Here is a 21,906-nt window from a genome sequence, read left to right as displayed (position 1 = left end):
CGCCAATCATGACATAAGTGAGTGAGGGGGAGGTTCTGAGGGGGTGGCTCCCAGTTGAAGCACTTTTGTCAAGAAATTCGTCTTGACTGCTACCGAGGGCAGCGACCACTCTTCTCACCGCCACAGCAAAGAAGCCCCTTTCCTCCTTGGCTACAGGAGGAGAGACCAGGCAGTGTCTGGAGAGGAGTCAAGACCACTGGCATCCTCCAGTTCCTTACACCCGTTACCTTCAGCCTCATCAAGTCGGTTGGTGTGATCATAGGGATCCTCAAATCCTCCCCAACCATACTGTTCGCCAGGACTGCCGAAAGCAGGCCCTGGTTTCGACTTGAAAGATAGAGTTCTGGCCAGGAGCGGCTCCTGTTTAGGGGCGCAGTGGCAGCAGCCCCTTCACTTTATGGCTTTCCAGACAAAACAAAAGTTTAACTATACACAATTGAAATGAAGGAACTAAACATAATTATAACGAAGGTTACAGTACTAGGCATTTTCGCAAGGTGTGCCTGAGTGATAGATTCAGTACCAGCAGGGCTTATCCACGCATAGCCCTGGACTTTTTCTGAAAGCGTAGTGACGTTGCTTTCATTTCTCCACCTCCTTCCAGTGCGCCCATTTATAATCAGCCTCCACAAGCCTGCATGTCACTCAGCAGCACTTAGCCCACACTTTAATAACTCGTCACAGGGTGAGGTGGGGCCAGCAAGCTTGACTGACCAAACCACACCCTGTGACGAGATGTGACAAGGTGGGTTGAGCAAGTTTCCAAAAGGCTCTGCAGACAAACTTATTTTCTTCAGTCACTCTGTGGTTTCAGTCAGGTCGAGCTAGACATGGTGTATTTCGAGCACATTCCTGCTCAACACACACAGCATGTATTTGAAGCCTGAACTGCGAACTGCAAAGAACAGGTCGAGTTTGCATTATAATAAACTTTCAAAAACGAAATCCTGATAGATAACTGTGACCAAATTCAACTCAACGCAAGATGAACAGATCAGCAGCTGCCCCCACCCCCACACAAAAAAAACCTGCACAAGTTTGGAGAAATTGTTAAAATCTTTTACTTTTGTCTCTCTATTTTTCTTTCTAACTGCATTCTCCTTTGCAGTACTAATCGGGTCAATTAAAAACTTTTTACTGACACAACTGCATGTGGTTGTTTTTTCTCCATTGCAGAGTTGTGTGCTTTTTGAAACATTAGGGTTCTAGATGTAATCTGCAAGGAGAATAAACAAGCGTTTACAAGGTATAACATTTTATTAATGAAATTGCTAGCTACTCAAAGAGCGATATTTGGTGTGTTTGTGTGAATGGGTGAGGTATTAAATGTGTAAATAGGTAAATGTGATGGTTATATGAATTGGGTGAATGACAGTGGGAAGCTTGATGCAAATGGGTGAAAAGGAGTGGGTAGGTGAATGATGTAAAGTGGGAGTAAGTGAAATAGTTGTTGAATGGAGTAGGTAGTGGCATGATATTGAGTGAGTAGTTGAGTGAGTAGCTGGGTGTATGACTGGGAGTGATAAGATGGGTCGACGAAAGCAGCTACCAGATGAATTGAATGAATGCAACCTGCTGCTTCCGATAACATATTTCAATAACTGGAAATACAACAATGAGCCGGTAAGGCAATGTGAATTAGGTGAATGAGTGGGAGAATATAGTTTGATGTGAATGTATGATTGAGTGTATGAATGAGTAGGAGTTGGTGAGAAAACTGCAAATGGGTGAGGGTGTGAATGGGAATTCATAGTTCAATGGGGAAATGAGTGTGTAAGGATGGATGGACAGATACATGTGAGTTGATGAGAAATTGTGCTGAACATACGCTGGAAATATTGGTGACGGTTTGAAGGCAATCTGGTCAGTATCTGTCCTCTTGACTCTTAGCTGGGTCCGATGGCTCATTGGACTAATGCATGCACTAAACCTTCTGACAAGGTTGATCTGTATTTGAGCCCACGGTTTGAACTCTGGCGCTCCACTCAGCCTTTTATCCTCTCATGGTTGATTAAAAAGGAAAGTATTGAGTCGTGTAAAAATGAACATCTGTGTTCAACCTCTCTTCCCAGCCAAACTCTCCAAGAAAATTAGGCATCAGGTTTGCTCACTATGCTCAATTGCATGGTGCAATGCCGGGTATGGACTTCCGCTACACCACTTTTTGCAATCACCAGCCACCACTGGTTCTGGCCAGAGGTGGAGTTAACGTAGGGAGACGCTGATCAGGTGTCTTACGTGTGTCGGGTATGGGTATGGGGTCAGCGCCGCTGTGGGGCATCCGCAGCACAGGGAACGACATAGTTGGAACAGGTTCCTGGGAAGATTGCGGTCTCACAATTTGAGACGTTTCAAAAACTGAACCAGATCCAAGGGGGCCCCTATCAGAAATCCAATAGAGCTAATCACAGAACTCATGGGGCCCCAAAAGGCACTCCAGAGGGGTCAGCCTGCTCAAAAACATGGCCTCAAAAAATCCACAGGGTTGGGTGGGGCTCGCTCCGGCTCCAGGAAAGTCAGGGAGGTATGAGCGGACCCAAAGCCAGGCTCTATGTGGCAGGGGGCATAGAGGGAAGTCATTGCTGTGCCTCGTCTGAGATTTGGACCAGCGAAGTGGAAGAGCACTTGGACTTCTTGTGGGAGTTACCCGATGACTTCCAGCGAGGTGACGAACGCCTGGAATGACTTTGCAAACCAGGCCAGGACCTTCCCCACGACCGGGATCTGGAATGTTATGAAGGCGACAGGCATCGAGCAACTTGGTGCTTCAAGAAGCACTCCATCAGCACCTTGGGGCTCATGGCGTGGCAGTCCTCACAAGTCCTGGAGTTGTGGCCTGGCTCCAGGCACCCCCACCATTTTTGGAGGCAATCCTACACGCAGTGGGAGACAAAGTCTTGAAAAAGGCTTGACAAAATGTCAAAAACATTACTGGCAATTGCAGTCTTCAGATCTCCGCTGAATGGCGAGGAAAGAAAAAAAAAAAACAGGTTAGTGCGCTGGATGGTTCATATATAGGCACTGTGCATGTCCCTTTTGGTGAAGATGATGCAGAAGTGAACACCACCACCTACTGGTGTGCAGAGGAACTGCTTGAAAAGTTTCCAGATCCAGTCTGATGCTTGGCGAACAGTTTAAGATCAGGAATCTCCAGCTAGAAGTCTCTATCAGCTATTGTAGGCACAGAGAGTTTAACGAGCACAGATATAATCCAGAATTAAAGCAATTTATATATTGGAAATGAATCACCCATAGAATTTGAGAAGGAGAATACAACTTTATATTCCCACAAATTTAAAAGAAAATAAACCAACTGACATTATTAAAGAGAATTTATTGTAAACAAAAAACAAAACAAAAAATCTGTCAAGCACTGTCCCCAGTACACATTAACTACATTTCAGGAACTAAGTAGTACTTATCTACCACAGAAAGAAGAGAAAGATGTTGGATAGATAGTCTGTTAAAGGGTTGAACTTTCCTCCAATTTTAAGTGTCAGTAGTACATAAATATAAACATCTAAACAAATACGAGTTACAGACATTTACAAAGAATACATAGATATCTCAGCATGAAACAGAATGCCAGACAATCAAATGCATTTTCATGCCTTAATTCTTTAATGTATCAAACGTAAAAAGAGTGTCTGATTCAACAATTTGAGGCAATTGAACTTCCCTAAAAATATCCACCAATCTATTGTGCAGATAAAGCAAGCAGGATGTATAGTACCCATACTCAATATGATCTGAAATATTACACAAGAAGCTAGTGCAATAAGCCTGAGAATGTTCTTGTTGGGTGTAAAGCCAATTAGCTATCTGCTTTGGTAAAATTAAAACATAGAATTTTGAAACCGATGGCAGCTGAAGAATTCATTTAAAAAAAAGAAAATCATGTGCAAGTATATCACCAAGGCTTGTAAAGTGCACTATTACATCTGTGAATTTGAACCTTTGAGAGTAGGTTGGGGAATGCCACTAAAAATGGTATGTTCAAATTGTACAGCCCTGTAGAACTAAGACCGTATTATTATCCACAATTATGGACCTTACATATGTAAATGATCTCACTCTTTTCCGTACTACCATGACTCCTAGGGCTCATTTCATAAGAATTTAAAATTCTTGTCTTTTCATCTACGTAAGATACTTGGGTTAAATGCATAATAGATCAATTCACAAAATATACAGTTAACCCTGATGCTCGACTAAAAGCACAGAATCTGTCAATAGAAAATAACCTGTTGGGATGTGGTAAATGTGATTATGTATTGTGAACTGCCCTTCATGAAATTAGATCAGAAATTAAAACAGAAAAACAATTAACCTCCTGGTTACAAATAAATTTAAACTTATTCCAGAATGTCTGAAATATTAAGTAGGTTAACTCTAAGGTGAGTATAATTTCTCACTTGGCACACATGTAGATGAGACTTATTTTTCCAACATTGACTGTTTCTTACAGGAGGGAAGCCCTCCCAAAGGCCAAATAACTGTTTGGTGCAATGTAAGCAATAGCTTTTTTATCTACTAAAGATTTCAAAGGAAACTGAAATTAACTCCCCTACCATTCTCAAAACAAAGTTTCTGGGGCAGTAGGGCTGCAGCCCAAGATACCACTTTAAGGACACCCCTTAGCTCAAATATCACATCATACAATTTCCAAAGTTCCTCAAGCCCCTTCCATTGGGTCACAAAGACCCTCATCACGATTACAAGAATTGAAGAACTTCTTCACGCTTGCTAACACATGTCAACCCTATTCAGCTTCGTAGCGCATTCAGTTTGCTATAAAAATTAGGAACACCCGCAAATAGTGATTTAAATTAAATGCATTAGGAAAAGGAATGAAATGAAAGAAGATATTTTAGTTATGTTAACACATAACTCTGTTGTACATGTGAACCCTTAAACAGTTTTTCTAACTTACTCCAGTATACAGGTTCAAAAATTATTGTCTTAACAAACAGAAATACTTGCAGGTGTCCTGTTTCCATTGGGCAAATATAAGTAATTATATAATTTAAGCATCCTTAAAAAAAGAGTGAGGGTGTGCTCCGAAGGCTCTGTTACGTAGTACAAATCAACAAAATGCAGCTTAAGACATTTTAAAGCATTTCTCCTTACCAACTATAAAGACAAATCAGTGGTGTGTTATATTGTTCCAATAAGATTCTGTAAATGTATTTAATTTCTACCCCTAAATCCCCTCTGAACATTGCTAGAGATTAAGGAAACAGTCAAGCAAAAATCAACTTTGAGGTTTATTCATGTCTCAACTTGTCAAATGCTCTTTAAATTGCTGAGCGAGCTAGGTCAACCTTTGTAGGTAAAGGCCCAGCTTCTTCATTTTCTTCATCGTTGCTTCGAACAAGAACAAGGGATGAGGGTGGATACAAGTTCAGCTTGTGTTCATTCATGTATTCTTGGTCTCCAAAGATACTCAGCTTCTGTAAGAATGAATGGGCGATTTTAACATATGCAACATTTCTAAACAGTTTTACCAGTATCACTGCAATTTGATTGTGCAAGCACAGTATTTGATTTTTCTTTTTATTAGCCAACCCAAGTCCACATCAATGTTTAATTTGTCTGGAGTAAATCACACCTGCAGTAAAAAACTGGAAATTGAAAGCGTCATAGGGGTCTATGTAAAATAAAAATGTTGACTCCCAACCATGTTAAGTCTTTACGGAGCAGGGGTCTGATTTTCAAAGATAGAGCATAAAGTCCTGGGGGAAAAAAACCTCTTATCAAAACATTCAAACCAAATGTGGAAAAGGGTGAACTCTTGCTTTATTTTAATTCAGCGCAACCCTTTCTGCCCCACCATCGCAGATCATCTTGCCATCCACAGAAAAGGTAGGCAGCAAAGCCAGAGGAGTTACGAATGATTAAGAAATAGATTAAAGTAACCAAGATGTAGAAAAAGAAAGTAAGAGGTACTATGCATTCTGCAACATCCATGGAAATAACTCCTCCTACACAGCTTACTAAAAAGTGTGAGAAAGATTTTAATGCATGAAAAGAGTATTGCAGTTTGTGTTCATGTGATAACTTACTCAATTTGTAGCAGTAACTCATACTTTTTGTAACAGAAAATATCATATTCTCTACTCACATGATACTTGCTTTGTGGCTAAATCCTATTGACAGGAGTGGCTGGGTTTAGAGTACTCAGATGGTGACTGGAAAGAAATCCTAGAGTATCATGATCGCTCGCTCAGAAAAGTGTGGTTAAAGTACGCCTACTTCCAAATCCACCATAACTGGTATTGGTCTCCTTTCAAACTATAAGGCTCGTCTGGTTCATAGTGTGGCCTGTTGAAGGTGTCCAGACGTTGCATGTGATTTTGATTCACATACCTTGGTAATGCCTAGTATTGGATATATATTGGCGTTATGTATGGGAGATGCAACGCTTTATTAGTTTTATTCCTTTTTAAGTGCCGGACAAGCTGCCCTTGTAATATGATTTTGTTGCTTTAGATAGTGAGACTTCTCATCGGCGAAGATGGATGTCGCCGGCCCTTATGGTGGCCAAGACCTGCATATTACAGCATTGGCATACAGCAGAGGTGCCCACGCATCAAGAACGGATAGCTGAACTTTACCGATTAGCTACATATGAATGCTGGATTTATAAGATTCAAGTTGAAATCCAGGTATACAACGAGATTTGGGGTCCATTTTTGAGTTTATGTAAATTTTAACTATCTTAATCTTGCGTGTGGTATGCTTCTTTTATCTGTTCAACTGTGATGGCGATTGGAGTGCTTTCATCTATGAAATGATTCTGGGATGAACTGTTAGAGGTTGGTGGGTTAATCCATTCTTTGTTGGGTGTATATGTGGAAACCCGTTATCTTAGGCATTGCTTAAACTATTTTTCTCATTAATGGATTTTAATTTTTCTATTTTTATTTCATTCTGTTCCTTTTGGGGGCCTTACTTAGTGTAGTATTTATGTTGGAGTGGAGTACTTTGTATTTCATTACTGTTGTTTTTATATAAAGAAATAAGAAATGTACAAAAATATATCATAACTGTTGGCATTTGAAGTCCAAACAATGGAACAAGACAATAAGTGCATGTCTTTCTCTCAGTCATACACGTCTGACATTTTCTAAGTGGCTTACTCTTCAGTGTCAGTTTGACTTTGCATTAAAATCTCTGAATCATTTTGCTTTACTGTTATTGACGTGTAACTGTAAGGGGAATTGAAAGAACATTTTAATTGGGGACAGGCGGTTTCGTACTTTGACCCTATTGAAAGAGGAGAACTATGATTAAGGGGTGGTCTTGCACAAAGCAGAAAAAGCTCCTACAGTCATATGAACATGAGTTCATTATTTTTTTCAGATTGATCTAACTGAAGTCCATATCTGAATCTCAGATTCCAAAACTAAAGTACCGTGGCTAGTACCCTACAGCGGTCTTAAACAGCTGCATGTTGTGGGCTTTAGAAGGCCAATAATCAGTTCTATGCAACAGAAGCACGATCGAATCATAATTAGCATGCTATATTTGTCACGCCCATTAGCTTCAATTTACATCCAAAACTGTTTGATGCTTAGTCTTACATACAGCGGGCATTGAAGGAATCCTATCAACATTCTCCTAAAATGTTATGCTTTAGTAATTTTTTTCAAAGAGTGGATATCAGTATTCACTGTGTCCATTTCACTTTGGGCTGTTAGAGGCTAATTGAGGAAGCACTGCAATTTGTATCAGTTACAGCAGAAAGCCATTTGAATTTTTTTTCCTCAGCAGTACAAAATATTAATTTGTAGAGTAACAAGTGAAAGAATAACCTCCAGTACTACACACGGTGCTGCGGATGGGGACGGGCCGTCACCTAGTGACATGGCACTATAGGGCCATACAGGAGCTGACTAAAGTTCCCCTGGACAGACTACGCCAAACCTGGGAGGACGATGTGTGCCGGGTTTTTCATGATAAGGAGTGGGCACAAGCGCTAGAATACCCAAAAAAAGTCTCCCGCAACTCCCGCTTTAAGAATATACAGTACAACATTCTACACCGTGCCTATCTTACACCTGAAAAACTGCAGAAATTCTACCCGGACTTCCGGTGCCCTCGGTGCCAAACACGAATTTCAAACACATGTTTTGGGACGGTCTATCCCTGCATCTGTATTGGACTAAGGTGCATCACACCTTACAGACCTTGGTCCACCTTCAACATGCTGACACATGGGAGGCCTGCGCCATGGGGATTTACAGGACAAAGAAGTCTGAGAAGATAAAATGGCGTTTCGCATCCCTGGTCCTCCTCCTCCCCAAAAGAAACATAGCCATGCATTGGAGGTCCCCTACGGGACCACCGGAGGCGGCCTGGATTGGAGCGGTATCTAAGTGGGGGGCGGCAGAAGAAGAGACCCTGAGAGAGGAGGAGGTAAAAGGCACACGCAAACACCCAATCTCAATGGAATGGGCGCACCTTCTCATACAATTTAAGTTAGAGACAGCCGTGGAGGACACCCCAGAGCAGACACAACTCCCGCCCTGCAGCCCCACTCGGAGCCCCGACCACCCCATCACTGATTGAATAATGGAACTGACGCGCAGTAAGCAGTGGTCTTCGCTCAGGTGACAGCCGGCCGGTGCCGAGAGTCCGATTCCCCCCCCCCTCTCTCCCTCTCCCACTCTTCAGGGCACACACACCAGCCCCCGCTGCCTGACGCCCACTCTACATGCTGATAGCATAGACGGATTGACCTTGTCCGCCCCCCCCCCCAATGCCTGCCCCCCGCTCTATTCCCTGGTTGATTTTAATCTTTGAGGGAGGTACCCCCCCTTCCATCGTTAGTAGCCTAGTTTCAGTCGGCAGTTCAGAGTCCGACTCAGTTACACAAACATAATGATATGCACATCTATTCAAGGGTACCACACTACCAGCGGGGGTAATAACCTCCTCCGACTCGGCTCACTTATCATGTGAGAGGTCAGGTCTATCCTAGACCGCCATATAATGATGGGATAGTTTCACACAATACACAGGGGACACGTTATAGATCCCTCTCTTTCTCACACTTGCTGCGTCTTTGAAAACTGGAGTTTGTTTACTGTTGCTGAGCCATGATCGCTGATACTGAGCACTGTTTATGTTTATGTTGAAAGACCTGTGATCTGTTATATGTCCCGCAAGGGATTTTGCTTGGACATATAAAAAAAACCTAATAAAAAGATTTAAATAAAAAAAAAAACCAAGTGAAAGAATAGCCTAATCTATAATGTGTTCCATGTGCATTAATCAAGGAAAATTCCTGTTGGTGCACACAGCTCACACGATATTGTAGCACTCAGTTGCTAGTTTGCACTATACAAGTGCATACATAAGAGGGGCCACCTAAGTGTTGTGGGTGTGCCCCTGCACCCGATCAGGGGCCAGTCCCCAACTTGAATGAACATTCAGTTGTAATCAATGCATGTCCAATTCAAGTCGTATGTCTAACAAGCATGTGTCTTTACTCTCTGCTTGGGCACTGTTATGACAGGGGTGTTGGTTTCTTTCAGACCCTTGACAAAAGCATGCGAGCAGACAGCAGCAGAGGAAGAGGTTTGCCCTAGCTCAAGTACAAAGTAGATTGCCTCTGTAAGAACCGATCTGTCAATGATGTATACACCGAATTGTCACTATTTAAACACTTAGATATTGGATGGCCTCTCTTGAGGCCAGAAGCTTGCCGAACAGGACTCCGACAAAATAGGCGGCTTTTAAAATGGATTCCCTTTCTAATGTGGTACAGCTTCTGTACCGTGGGACTTACCGGTCTTTATTTAGGCCACAGGAAGCTCAGCGTGAGATAAGAAGTAATAACAATTAGTAAACTGTGTAGCGACTGTGCATCACCACTTCTACTTAAAGGATAGTAACACGATTCAAATAGAAGGGAGAGTGTTACTTCCAATCCCTCATCAATAGCTGTGCTGAATATGAGCTTCTATCCACCAAGGTCAATTATCCCAAGAACCCAAGAATATAGGTTAACACTCTAATATAGAGAATACCATCACAATATATCATATGGATTATTTTTTAAAAGAGGTTTGAAATTATCGTGAAATTTATGATGGAAAGGAAATTGCTTTACGGTAATAAAATGTAGTAAATAAGTAATTATTGTAGTAATTAGGCGTGACATAGTAAATATAGTTTTTTTCAGATTAAGGATATATTGAATATATACTTCAAAAAAGGTGCAGGTTGCTTTTGAAAAAAAAATGTTTTACAGAACTATGAACTCCCCACACAATGGTGATCTCTACTTTTGCATGTTAAGTTATGCAATATCAAAGTTTGGAAAAACTGTTTTTCCTTAGGCTCTCACTTTCTCAATGTGAGTTTCGCCAGTCGTCAGACGGCTATAGATCATAATGACTCAGAGTTTCATTAAATAATATTGCCAATTATTTATAACTTCAAAGGTGGCAATTACATTTTCATTTCTGGAATAATGTTATATTTTGGAATTAACTTTCCAAAACCTTCACATCTCATGCATTGGTGGATTTATTCATATCATTGTCAGAAGAGGGTTCATAACAGCTATTTTCATGGAAGATCAGGAGAGCTACTAACTTACCAAAGGAAGGCAAACTGAGCCAGAGAAAGACAACTGCAGTCTTTGGTGGGTGGGAATAGCAAGTAGGAATCCAGAGGGCAGAAACCAACTATCACAGACAACACACTGTAGTGAAGATTGATGGGAGATACATGATGTACAGAACGGGATAGGTATAGGAGTAGTCTTCAATTAGATCCTATCTTGACTCAGTAAAACACTTTGATGGGCCTCAATACATTCTAGACGCCTCTTCGGAAAGAGTTTCCTCTTTCCTTGCTGAAGAACAATAAGATTTTTCTCTACCTCTTACTGGACACTACTTGACTCAGACTTGTTATTACTGATAGAGAAACGACCTCCCACATTTCATTACCATGACTTAGAGTACCTAATTTGCTGCAGTGGCAGCAAATTCCTTTTTGGAGCCTAGGTAATCAAACCTGTACCTGCCTGCCTGGTAGTCATGTGTTTTTTGAGACATATATACAGAGAGGAGTTCCCTCCTGCTGTCCTTATGGATGTTACAAAGGACATTTGGATAAGATAAAAGTTATGAAGGACATTCGGGTAAGATAAACATACAGTGGGTGAAGATCGCTCAAAGGACGTGGAGGGCAAAGTTCATCAGACTGAGTCTTGAAGAAGTTCTGAAAATTATCTGGGCAGTATTGCTACTATTGGCCAAGTACAACTGAGCAGTAATTTAGCCAGTGATGAAAAGAAGTTTACATTTTTGAAGAGCCATCAGAAGACCTAAAGAAATCAATTACACCCATATCAAAGAGACACAACTTGTTAAAAATGATGCGCTCAAAATTCAAGGCAGTAAAACTGGCCTAGTCAAACATCACAATCCAAGTTTGTGTATTCCTTCTTTACATCATCCGTTGGGCTAGGGAGAGCTAAATGAAAACCACAAAGTGAGAAAAAAACACAAGGTAAGACATCAACAGTGTCCGAATATTCTGCCTCCTGCACCATCCAAGTCTTCAGGCCTCTTCTTTTCACTGACTGATCCTGCCTGGGGTACTAGGAGTTAAGAAGACCTGTCCAGGAACAACCTTTAGCCCTCTGGATTGGCTCTCAAAGTCTAGATTCAAAGGTAAAACCTCTAACCGGCCACTAACAAGAGAATTTTAAGATTTCTGCCATCTATTTTCTTATGTATAAATGGCTGCTTCCTAAGGCAATGTGTAAGCTTATTGATTCATTTCTATTTCCTACATTTGTAACTTTTGTATTAAAATGAGCTGCGAACCTTTACATTCTTTATCATTTAACTTTGCCTGACATGTCATTAAATACATACATTGCAAGCACATTACAGAACAGTATTCTTTCTGTTTTTTGCTTGGCCAAGCAACAAATTTGTGAACCAGAGGATTTCACCAGGGTTTATTTTTTTGGATCCCCAAAAGGAGGATGTGTGATAACTCAATCCAAGCACAATAAGCCTGTTATTTCCTGGTCTCTCTCTCTCTCACTTTGCCAGACAGGTGAATGAATGAAATGAATGAATGAAATTGGGTTTCTATAGCGCACTTCTACCCTGAGGCCTCGTAGCGCTTAGGACCGTACAGACAGGGAGCACAGTGAGTTAGTAAGTGGCACTGAAGAGATGCGTTTTAAGGAGTTTACAGAAAGTCTGTAAGACAGGTGAAATTCTTATATCCGTTTTTCACCCTTTGAAAGAGTGGGGGTTCAGGAAATAACCCCACCTCAACAGGGGTGTGTTAAAATAAATCTTCTGTATCAGCACAGAGAGGGCAGGCAAGCCTGCATCTGTGGCTGTGTGCATTCAGTAAGTGGAAAACTGTTAGTGTGCAGAGTGACTCTGAAAGGAGCACCTTAGCAAAACAAGGCACAACCAATAATCTGCATAGTCTACAATAATTTGAGCAATGTATCTAGCATATTCACAAACTGACGGATGCTTCAGGTTATTTCACCCACCAGTCTAGTCAGTAATCTACCATTTCCATGCTTTCACCTTGATATGTTTAATGCTCCCATGTGCAAACTACCCAATTCCAGCATCTAAAAGTAATGGAACCCCCCCACACCTGTACCTACTAACTAGTCATTCAATACAGTTTGCATGATTTCCCATAGTCACTTATCGCACAAATTAATTTGAAATCCAAATGATCAACAAATTAAATAAGGGTTCTAAGTAACATGCATGTAACTAACTCAAGGAATTCAATTTAGAATTAATTATCCAAGAAGTGGAAAGTCACATACACAATCTTATGCCAAGAGGGGGAAAAAATCTCGTAAACACACAAAGGAACATAATAAATATACCTCATTAGGAACATATTGGTCCACGGCTGTTGCAACAGTAGCACAGCAAATCCAGAGAAGGACAAGCACAGACAGGACAAGTGTGGTGCTCAGAATCCAGCCAGAGTTCCTAAAAGTGCTAAAAGCAAGCAAAAACAGTCATTAAAGTCAGTAAAGGGTAAATTAATAAAAAAGAGACTTAAAATGGTTGTCCGCTGTAACAACAAATACCAGAGATGCCCCATTCGGTTTTCGATTGGTGTAATTTCCCACAAAATATATTTCATCATTACTAAAAAATAGTTGTTGCGATATCCACATTGTAGTTGTGATTCGGTTAGAGGTTCCACTGTAAAACAGTTTTTTCCCTTCTGAACACCTTAACTGCAAAGGCTTTTCCTGCCCCTGTGCTGAACCCTTTTTAGGTCGAGCTGGTGCATCCAGCGAAGCCTCTTTTGTTATCCACTTCCTGGGAATGTGAGACAGGGGATGGGCACGCGCAGGCGATTTCCCCATGTAAGCGCCCACGTTCACCCACACGCCGTGCACATCTCCTGTCCCAGATTACGAGAAAGTGGATAACACACAGACACACATGCGCGCGCACAGACACACACACGCACACACACACACGCAGACACACACACGCAGACACGCGCGCGCAGACACCCCCTCCCCCTCCCCCCACTCACCGGGTCTGTGGGGCTCCTCTCGTCCCACGGTGGTTGCGGCTGCACGAGTTAGTACCCCCCCTCCCTAGGCCGCATGAGTCTCGCAGCGTTCCCTTAACTATGGCGGCAGATCCAGGGACAGCGCATGCACGAGCAGCCCTCGCGCCCCAACCCCCATCTCCTCCCCGGCCCGGATGTGGGCACGAGCCGCAGATCCAGGGACAGCGCATGCGCGAGCAGCCCTCGCGCCCCCACCCCCGTCTCCTCCCCGGCCCGGATGTTGAAATATGCGAGTTATTCTCTTTCCCTTTTCTTTAATGTACATTAAACGCTTCACGTAAATAAACCCACAAACCTCTGTGGAGAGCACACATACACACAGCATACCCTGGCTTTGGCAGCCTTTACACACAGTCAAGGACTTTCTTAACCTAGTCCTTTGACTCTCCGTTCTTTATACCCCAGGAAATGCCCCAAACAGTTGCTAAATCTTGAATTGCCAACACATGAGCTTTCCACAGCTTGTGGATACGCAGATACTGCTAACAGCCCAATCGCGCTGCTGCTCGACCTAAGCAACTCTGCAGCGCCGTAAGAATGTGAGCAACAGCCGCGTCCCTCACAATCCTTTGCGAAATATCTGCGTAGAAACTCTCCTTGCATTTCTCTTTTATCACTATAGGCATTATTATATATTTCAATGAATCCGATCTACTCACATTATGTTAAACGTTTTTGCACCATACTCTGTTAATCGGCATAAGTTGCAGTCTCGCACTATTATAGTAGGCTATCGTGGTTTGTGTGTTCATTCAACAGCCCTGATGTGATGGATATTCCAACGAGTTTTAAGCGGAACACGAACACTTGAAGCGATTGCATTAAGATACCCATTTTAAATAGCGTTATACAAAAGCGAGTCTGCAATATTAAAACTTTCCGGGCAGAGTTTCAACCTTTCTCTCTGCCTGTTAATATGTAAATCAACACGAGAAGGGGGCGCAATGCATGATGGGCTGCAGTACAATTAGGAGGGGACAAGACTGTTGATTCAGTAAGCTCACCTTTATGCTGTAATACTGTTCAGTTAGGGAGACTTTCGTTCCAATCATTAATAATATTCCAGATCACCATAACAAAATGAGGGTTTTTACTGGTCAGCGAAGGGCTAGCATTACTTCAGCTACCATCCTTTTTCGTGGGGTTACGCTGCTGTTCAATGAAAGTATACGGAGGGTAGCCCTGCTAACACCTTAACAACACGCACGCGCCACTATGGAAGTCTTAGTCCTACTCATCGTCCAATAAATAACATATCGACTACTGTCATTGTTAAGCTTACAAAGTTATATTTGCCTATAGGTGGCAGCACCATTGACTCAGATGAGCATGTCTGCTTATATATCGCCATCGGCTAAAAATGCTTTGTTTTCTGAGTTACTCTTTGCCACACCTTCATACAGCATTATGATCGAGACAGCGCGCGTTTGTCGCTAGAAGACTAGACATTGAGGCGCAAATAGTTCTACATTGTGAATAAAAAAAGTACTAAAAATAAAACAGAGTACTGACAATTTACCTGTTAACCAGAAGTGCAACCATTGCATTGTACCTTCCATTCTCGGCACGTAAGCATTTCCACGTAATCGTCTATTTACAACCACCACTTAAACCATTTATAATTGGGTTAAAAGCTGCCTGGGCTACATTCTCGGGGCAAACCCACCCACAAAGATGGAATCGGTCATAAAACTCTTTAACCAAAACGCAGCTTACTACCGAAGTAAAGTCAGTCAGTCTTACAGACCATCTGTAACCAGGGCCTCCTCTGAACTTTGTGATGCCTGCTCAGCAGCAGGCACGCTTCCGGGGCTGGCTTTGCCCAGTTAATGCCCTCGGAGAAACTACATTTTCTGTCCCTCCACGTTTTGAGAAAAACAACATTCCACTCGCTTTCATTAACTTAGTAAATGCATAATTTCGTTCGCATCCTGAGACTTACTTGTCCTGTGCTTATAATGAGTGGAAATAAAGCTGCAATTTCCAGAATGTAAAGAGAGAACCGAGTTGGTTCCAGATCTATCCCTGTCTGCCACTGTTACAACTTGTATCTAAGTGTCAAGAAGGCTCCAGCTGAAGGGTTTTCTTTCTTTACTGTTCCTCCCACCCTTCGGCAGTACGAATCTTTAGAGTAAGTAATGGTGGGTCAAAGACTCAAACCTGCCATGTCTTCGGGAGGTCAAAGGGTGCTTGATGTCACTTTCACTAGCCTTGGCCTTCTGGTTAATCGAAGACCATTTCGTCACCTCCTTGCTGCCCTCTAGCTATCAATGTGGTGTTCTGCCAAAGGAGTGTTTATCATTTTTAAGATCAAGCCACTTTATGCTGTTCCAGGTTTGAATGTGTGCTTTTGCAGATAAATCTACCCACTCGAATCTTTTGTACTTCACAGATGCACCAGTCTTTGGGCATTCACTGTTAAGACTTTGGGCATAGTTCACAAAAGTATTCGAAACCCAGATGGGTAGCATATGACCTCGCATAATCACAGTGCATAGAGTTACAAAAGTTTCATTGTCTGATATACGAAGAGCACGCACAGGAATTTTGATGTTCACATGCCTTCCTGATGTTTGACTGCTCTGTCTAACCAGATGTGTGCATAGATCCCTCTATACGTAGGGTTAGGGAAATAGTAAAGTTTCATAATTATTTATTACCTTTTGTTCTTTTAATGGAAAATACTTTTTCATCAAATATCTTCTCTGCTTTCCTATACTTTGTGGACAATGAGAATATTGATGCATTTTCCACACCTTCTGCACCACTAACACCTGGATCATTTAGGTGGAACCACACACACCCAACAACCACACACACACAACCACACCCATAACCACACACAACCACACACACAACCACAACACCACACCCACACACAACCCCACACATATAAACACACACCACCCCCACAACCACACCCACACCCACACAAACCACAACCACACACAGAACCACACCGTCAGTGCACACTTTCACCAGGCACAGACACCATCAGTCGTTAGTGCATGCTTTCACCGAGCACAAACACCACCGGCCATCAGTGCACGCTTTCACCGGGCACAAACCCCACCAGCAGTCAGTGCACGCTTTCACCGGACACGAATACCACCAGACGTCAGTGCACGCTTCCACCAGGCACACACCACCAGACGTCAATGCACACACACCACCAGCCATCAGTGCACGCTTTCATCAGGCGCACACCACCAGCCAACAGTGCACGCTTCCACCAGGCACACAAACCACCAGCCGGCAGTGCACACTTCCACCAGGTACACACACCACCAGCCATCAGTGCACAATTTCTAGAGGCACACACACCACCAGCCATCAGTGCACACATCAATTGTTAACACATCCATAATTAACTATTGTATCAATCACAGTATGGCACACTTTACTTTTAAACATGTTCATCTAAAGCACAGCATGCCACCATTGCTACAAAAATAAATACACATTTTTTTGGGCCTACAATTTATAGACTTTTGTTGCAATTGGTGTTGCAATATTTAGCAATGCCAATAGCTCAAACGTAATTAATGTGAGACCTATTGCAATGCAAATGCTTGTTTAATGATGTTTGAGGCACTTCGCACTGAAGATTTCATAACGTTTTTGCCACAAAAAGTATCCAGGCCAAATATGCACACACCATCCTCCAACATGTTGCAGATTTTAATAGGTACAGAAGGCTTGTGGAATCCCATGGAGATATAGAATCTATCCATCCATCCATCCATCTAGCTGTTCCAAAGGAATAGCGTTTTCTTTGTGTTGCTCCACGAAACATTCCAAAAAAGGGCTAATTTCTGGCTAGTTTGTGCATGGGCAGTTTTTAGGACATCTGTCAAGCAGGGGCCGTGAAGAAAGGGGGGGGGGGTCCCAAGGGAGGTCCCAAAATGCAAAATCCCCATGTATTTTCTATAGACTTTAGACAAGGCTACAGCAAAAACTGCTTAATGGAATTACACTATATTTGGCATGCAGCTAGATCTTGGTTTGCAAATTGTGCTTTGGTGTAAATCCATTCAGTAGTTTTTGAGAAATTAAAATATAAAATAATTGTATATCTGAACGGTTGGGCCAGGGAGAGTCGCAAGAGACTCTTGCGGGAGCACACATTTAAAAATAGAGCATTCTGATTGGCCCAGAGAGCTTTCTTTCTCTTGGTCCATCTCGCTCCTGCGGGAGTCAGATTTCCACTCGGGGAACCCTGTCCTGAAGTTTAAAAATAAAAATAATAATAATATAAGGTGACTCCTACAGGATCGGGCTGATTTTCTTAATAAAGGGGAGGGGGCCGCATAGAGGGGCCAGAGACTCCATCCCCTCGGGTAGATTTCTTTAACAAAGTGGAGGGTGGCCGCAACCCCCTTCTCGAGTTTCTAAAGGTCCTGAGCCCACCCCTGGGGCCGAAATTACTGCAACCCGTCTCCCTGAGCTATTAAAGGCCCGAGCACCCCATCCCATTCTTGTTCGGCAGCTTTGTTCTGGGGAGCCCACCCCCGGGACATAGCGTTTTCCCTGCCCACATTGGCGTGGGAAGAGAAACCTGTTATTGCTCTTGCTTGGTGGGAGCATTTTTTAATTTCCCTGTAAGTGGGGGCAAATTTCAGCAGACAGGAGCTTTAAAAATGCTCCACCCCCTTCTGGAAGTGGACTTTTGATCTGTTTTCTTACCCACACTGAAGCAGGCAGGAAAACAAATGAAAATATTACCCCCGCCCGAAAGGAGCAGCATTAGGAGTGCAATGCTGTCTCCAGCTGCATGCAGAGAGCTGACTGGGGCTGCGAGTGCCCACTTTTAAGTGTGCCAGGCTTGGGGAGTGGGGCAGCGTGGCCCCTCTCTCCTTTAATTAGGGATGGGGTCCCCAGATCCTTAAGAGGCTCGAGGGAAGGGGGGGCACGCGGCTCCCTACGCTTTAATGGAAAAAAAGTGACCTGGGTGATTGGATCACCCGGCCTAAATCGGCTTGGGGTAGGGGGCCATGCTGCCCCTCTCTCCCTTGTAACATATGTACGGCCCTGGGGGATGGTTTCCCAACAGCATAACAAGGCTCCCGGAGGAGGGCCATACCGCCCCCCTACTTCTTCAAACACATGTACCACCCTGGAGGATGGGGTTTCTGGTGCCAAATAAGGCTCGAGAGGGGGGGGTGGGCGAAGCGTTCCTCCCTAGGCTTTAATTTAAAAAAAACCCTGGGGGATGCGGTCCCCAGGGCCTTACAAGGCACTGGGAAGGGGGCATGGCACCCCCCTACCCTTTCAAACATATATGTACCACCCTGGGGGATGGGGTTCCCAGGGCCAAAAGAGGCTCAGGGAGGCGGCCCGCGTGGTCCCCCCACCCCTTTTAACTTATATGTACGACCCTGGGGGATGAAATCACCAGAGCTTAAAGAAGCTCTGGTAGGGGAGCTGCATGCCCCCTCAGTTACAAAAAAAGTGAAGGCCCTAGGGGAATGGGATCCTAGTGCCTAATGAGGCTCAGTGGGGTCTCTTGGGCCGTTCCCCTTAACAAACACCAGGCCCTGTGGTCCCTAGGACCCAATGGGCTCAATTAGGCTTGGGGACGGGGTCCATGTGACCACCCCTATAAAAAACATAAAGCCCTGTGGCCAACCCTTTGGCTGTCCGCGATGGGGGTTGGCTTTACGTATGGTAATAAAATATTACTTTACGTTAAGAAAAAACTAGAAATCCCCCCCCCACCCAAAAAACCAAAGGTTAAAGTAACTTTTCAGTTAGGTTGCATTTGCAGTGACAACATTAAGGTTTTGAACTAAAAAAACTGAAATTCACTGGTCATAGAGCTAACTTTACCTTGTGCCCCCAGCATGTACTGCTTATGGCCTCACATATTATATCACTCATAGCATGTTTGATGACATCACTGAGGACATCATCCAAGCTTATTTTGTACACATTGCTCTATAAACGGGTAAAGCATTAGAGCTCTGAAAGCAAGTGCAAAATAGCTCGGAGGAATATGAGGCATCATTAATGCCAGCACAGAAATGACTCCCTTAGGTGTAGAAAGCATGGAGTATGTGCCACATCGACCCTGTACCATACACTTCATGGATAGCGTTGTTCACATTAACAATCAACCCCAGATAAATGGGAAACCCTAATTGCAAACCGTGTTCAATCTATATTAAACTGTTAAGAGAAAGCAAAGTTCTGAAAAATACTGAATGCCCGTTCCAAAATGAATGCCCTACTACGGACAGGTTTTATCTGTAGCAAACACCCGACAGTCACCGAATCTATATTGAGATATTAAGTTGTTATGAGTAGAGAAGTGCGTACTGTAAACAGTATTGCCTGTATGGACAGAGTTTACCCTGTACGAAACTGTTTGCAGACTGTGAAACTCATGAGAAATACACTACAGAGTATTAAAAAATATCTTCTAAGAACAGTGTACACTCTATCCAACACTTGGCAAAAAGACACTATTTGCTAAAAATAAGCAACGCCTCTAGTTGCTAAAGATTATACTACATGCAGCCCCCATAGTGTGGTGAAAACTTACAGTTAGCCTATCTTCTGAAGAAAAATAAGCACATTGTACATAGCTTAATACATGGTGGACACAGTCTTCTATGTTAAGTAGAAATTGTCATGCTGAGACGATTCGGTTTAATAAGTAAAGGCTGCTTACAATACTTTTTTAAATTACATTTTTACTGTGCATTAGTTCAAGATCATACATTGTGAAGATTTACAAAAAAAGGTAAAACATAACCAAAGTAAACATACAGGCTAATCTACACATTCACCCCAGTCGGTAAGTTGGGGGTGTGACACAATAATACAATACAAAGATTTATAATGTTTTCAATACCTCTACACAACTATGATGAATTAGAAGCACATGCGTTTTGTAAACAGGTACATCCATTAGCTGGACACAGGCTGTACACAATTAGGTAGAAAAGTAATATGGCTGTTACCCACCACTTTGTAATCTATAAAACAAACTAGCATACTCATTGGATGAAGTCATCACTGAAGTCAAAGAACATGTAATGAGTGATGTAATATGTGCGGTCATAAGCAGTGCATGGCGTAGGCACAAGTTAAAGTTAGGTCTGCCAAATATTACTGGTATATTTCTTAGTTTTTGTTGTTGTTCAAAACGTTAATTAGAATGTTACTTTAAATATATATATATATATATATATATATATATATATATATATATATATATATATATATATATATATATATATATATATATATGTATATCTATATCTATCTATCTATATCTATATCTATCTATCTATCTATATATATATATATATATATATATCCACAACGAAACAGGAACCCTTTTGAAAGAGGCCACAAGAGGTAAATAAGCTTTCTTCATTTTAATTGGCATCCTGCATGCAGGCTCCCGGTCAGGAGCACATTTCACAAAATAAAACGCCAAACATATATATATATATATATATATATATATCCCCAAAAGCATTTCTCCTATGCTTGAAAGCGCACTCGACTGCAGGCATAATTTACACAAAACCAGCAATTTGTCTCCAGAAAGCATTTATTTTCGCCTTACGTTTCAGAGCCACAAGCCCCTTGTTCACAGGCCATTCCCCAAGTCTTGGCAGAAACGTTGAAAACCAAACCTGTCCCAATTAGTTGCAAGCAATTTATAGCCCCCATGTGGGCATTCCCAATGGAAATAGTTTAAACGCTTTATGGGACACAGTTTCCTACAATTAATTCTTCCCCTCTCGTGGGGTCTGCAACGACCTGGCTCATTTTTAATGTCTTTTGAAATGTCGTGTTAGCCCTCCAGATAACAAATTGCACAGTTATTTTCATAGTTCTCTGCAGTCCCGCACTCAGTTTTAAGAAAGGTTCCAACCTGCGGCCTCTTTGAAAATCAATTAGATGGTGCAGCTTTCTCAGGCAGAAGGGACCGGAAATACAACAAACCAAAAGCATTTCTCCTATGCTTTAAAGCACACTCGACTGCAGGCATAATTTACACAAAACCAGCAGATTTGTCTCCAGAATGCATTTATCTTAATTTCAAAAGACATTAAAAATGAGCCAGGTCTTTGCAAACATTGTGCTACCGAAATATCCTGGCAAAAATTGAGAAAATAAGTGCATATATAGTTTTAGTATGCTAAATTCCACATCTCTCTATATATATATATATCTCCACACAAGCTCCAAGTAAATGCGGGCGATCACACACAATGATGAAAAATATCCGGTGGCTAGCCACTTTAGAAACAAACACTTTTCCATACACCTCCATCC

General features: G+C 42.4%; 1 protein-coding gene across 1 annotated transcript in view; it reads right to left on the bottom strand.

The window, feature by feature from the left end:
• Positions 1-3,314: 3,314 nt before the first annotated feature.
• Positions 3,315-21,906, bottom strand: part of TMEM59 (transmembrane protein 59) — a 186,836-nt gene continuing 168,244 nt past the window's right edge. Inside the window, exons 7-8 of the mRNA XM_078670389.1 lie at positions 12,902-13,019; positions 3,315-5,453 (exon numbers count right to left, since the gene is read on the bottom strand). Coding sequence (XP_078526515.1) covers positions 5,298-5,453; positions 12,902-13,019 — 274 coding nt within the window. The 3' untranslated portion in view covers positions 3,315-5,297. The remainder of the gene's footprint in view (positions 5,454-12,901; positions 13,020-21,906) is intronic.

This window comes from Lissotriton helveticus, chromosome 1_2 (genome assembly GCF_964261635.1).
Source record: "Lissotriton helveticus chromosome 1_2, aLisHel1.1, whole genome shotgun sequence".
Lineage (NCBI taxonomy): Eukaryota > Metazoa > Chordata > Amphibia > Caudata > Salamandridae > Lissotriton > Lissotriton helveticus.
This window is presented reverse-complemented; position numbering and strand designations above follow the sequence as displayed.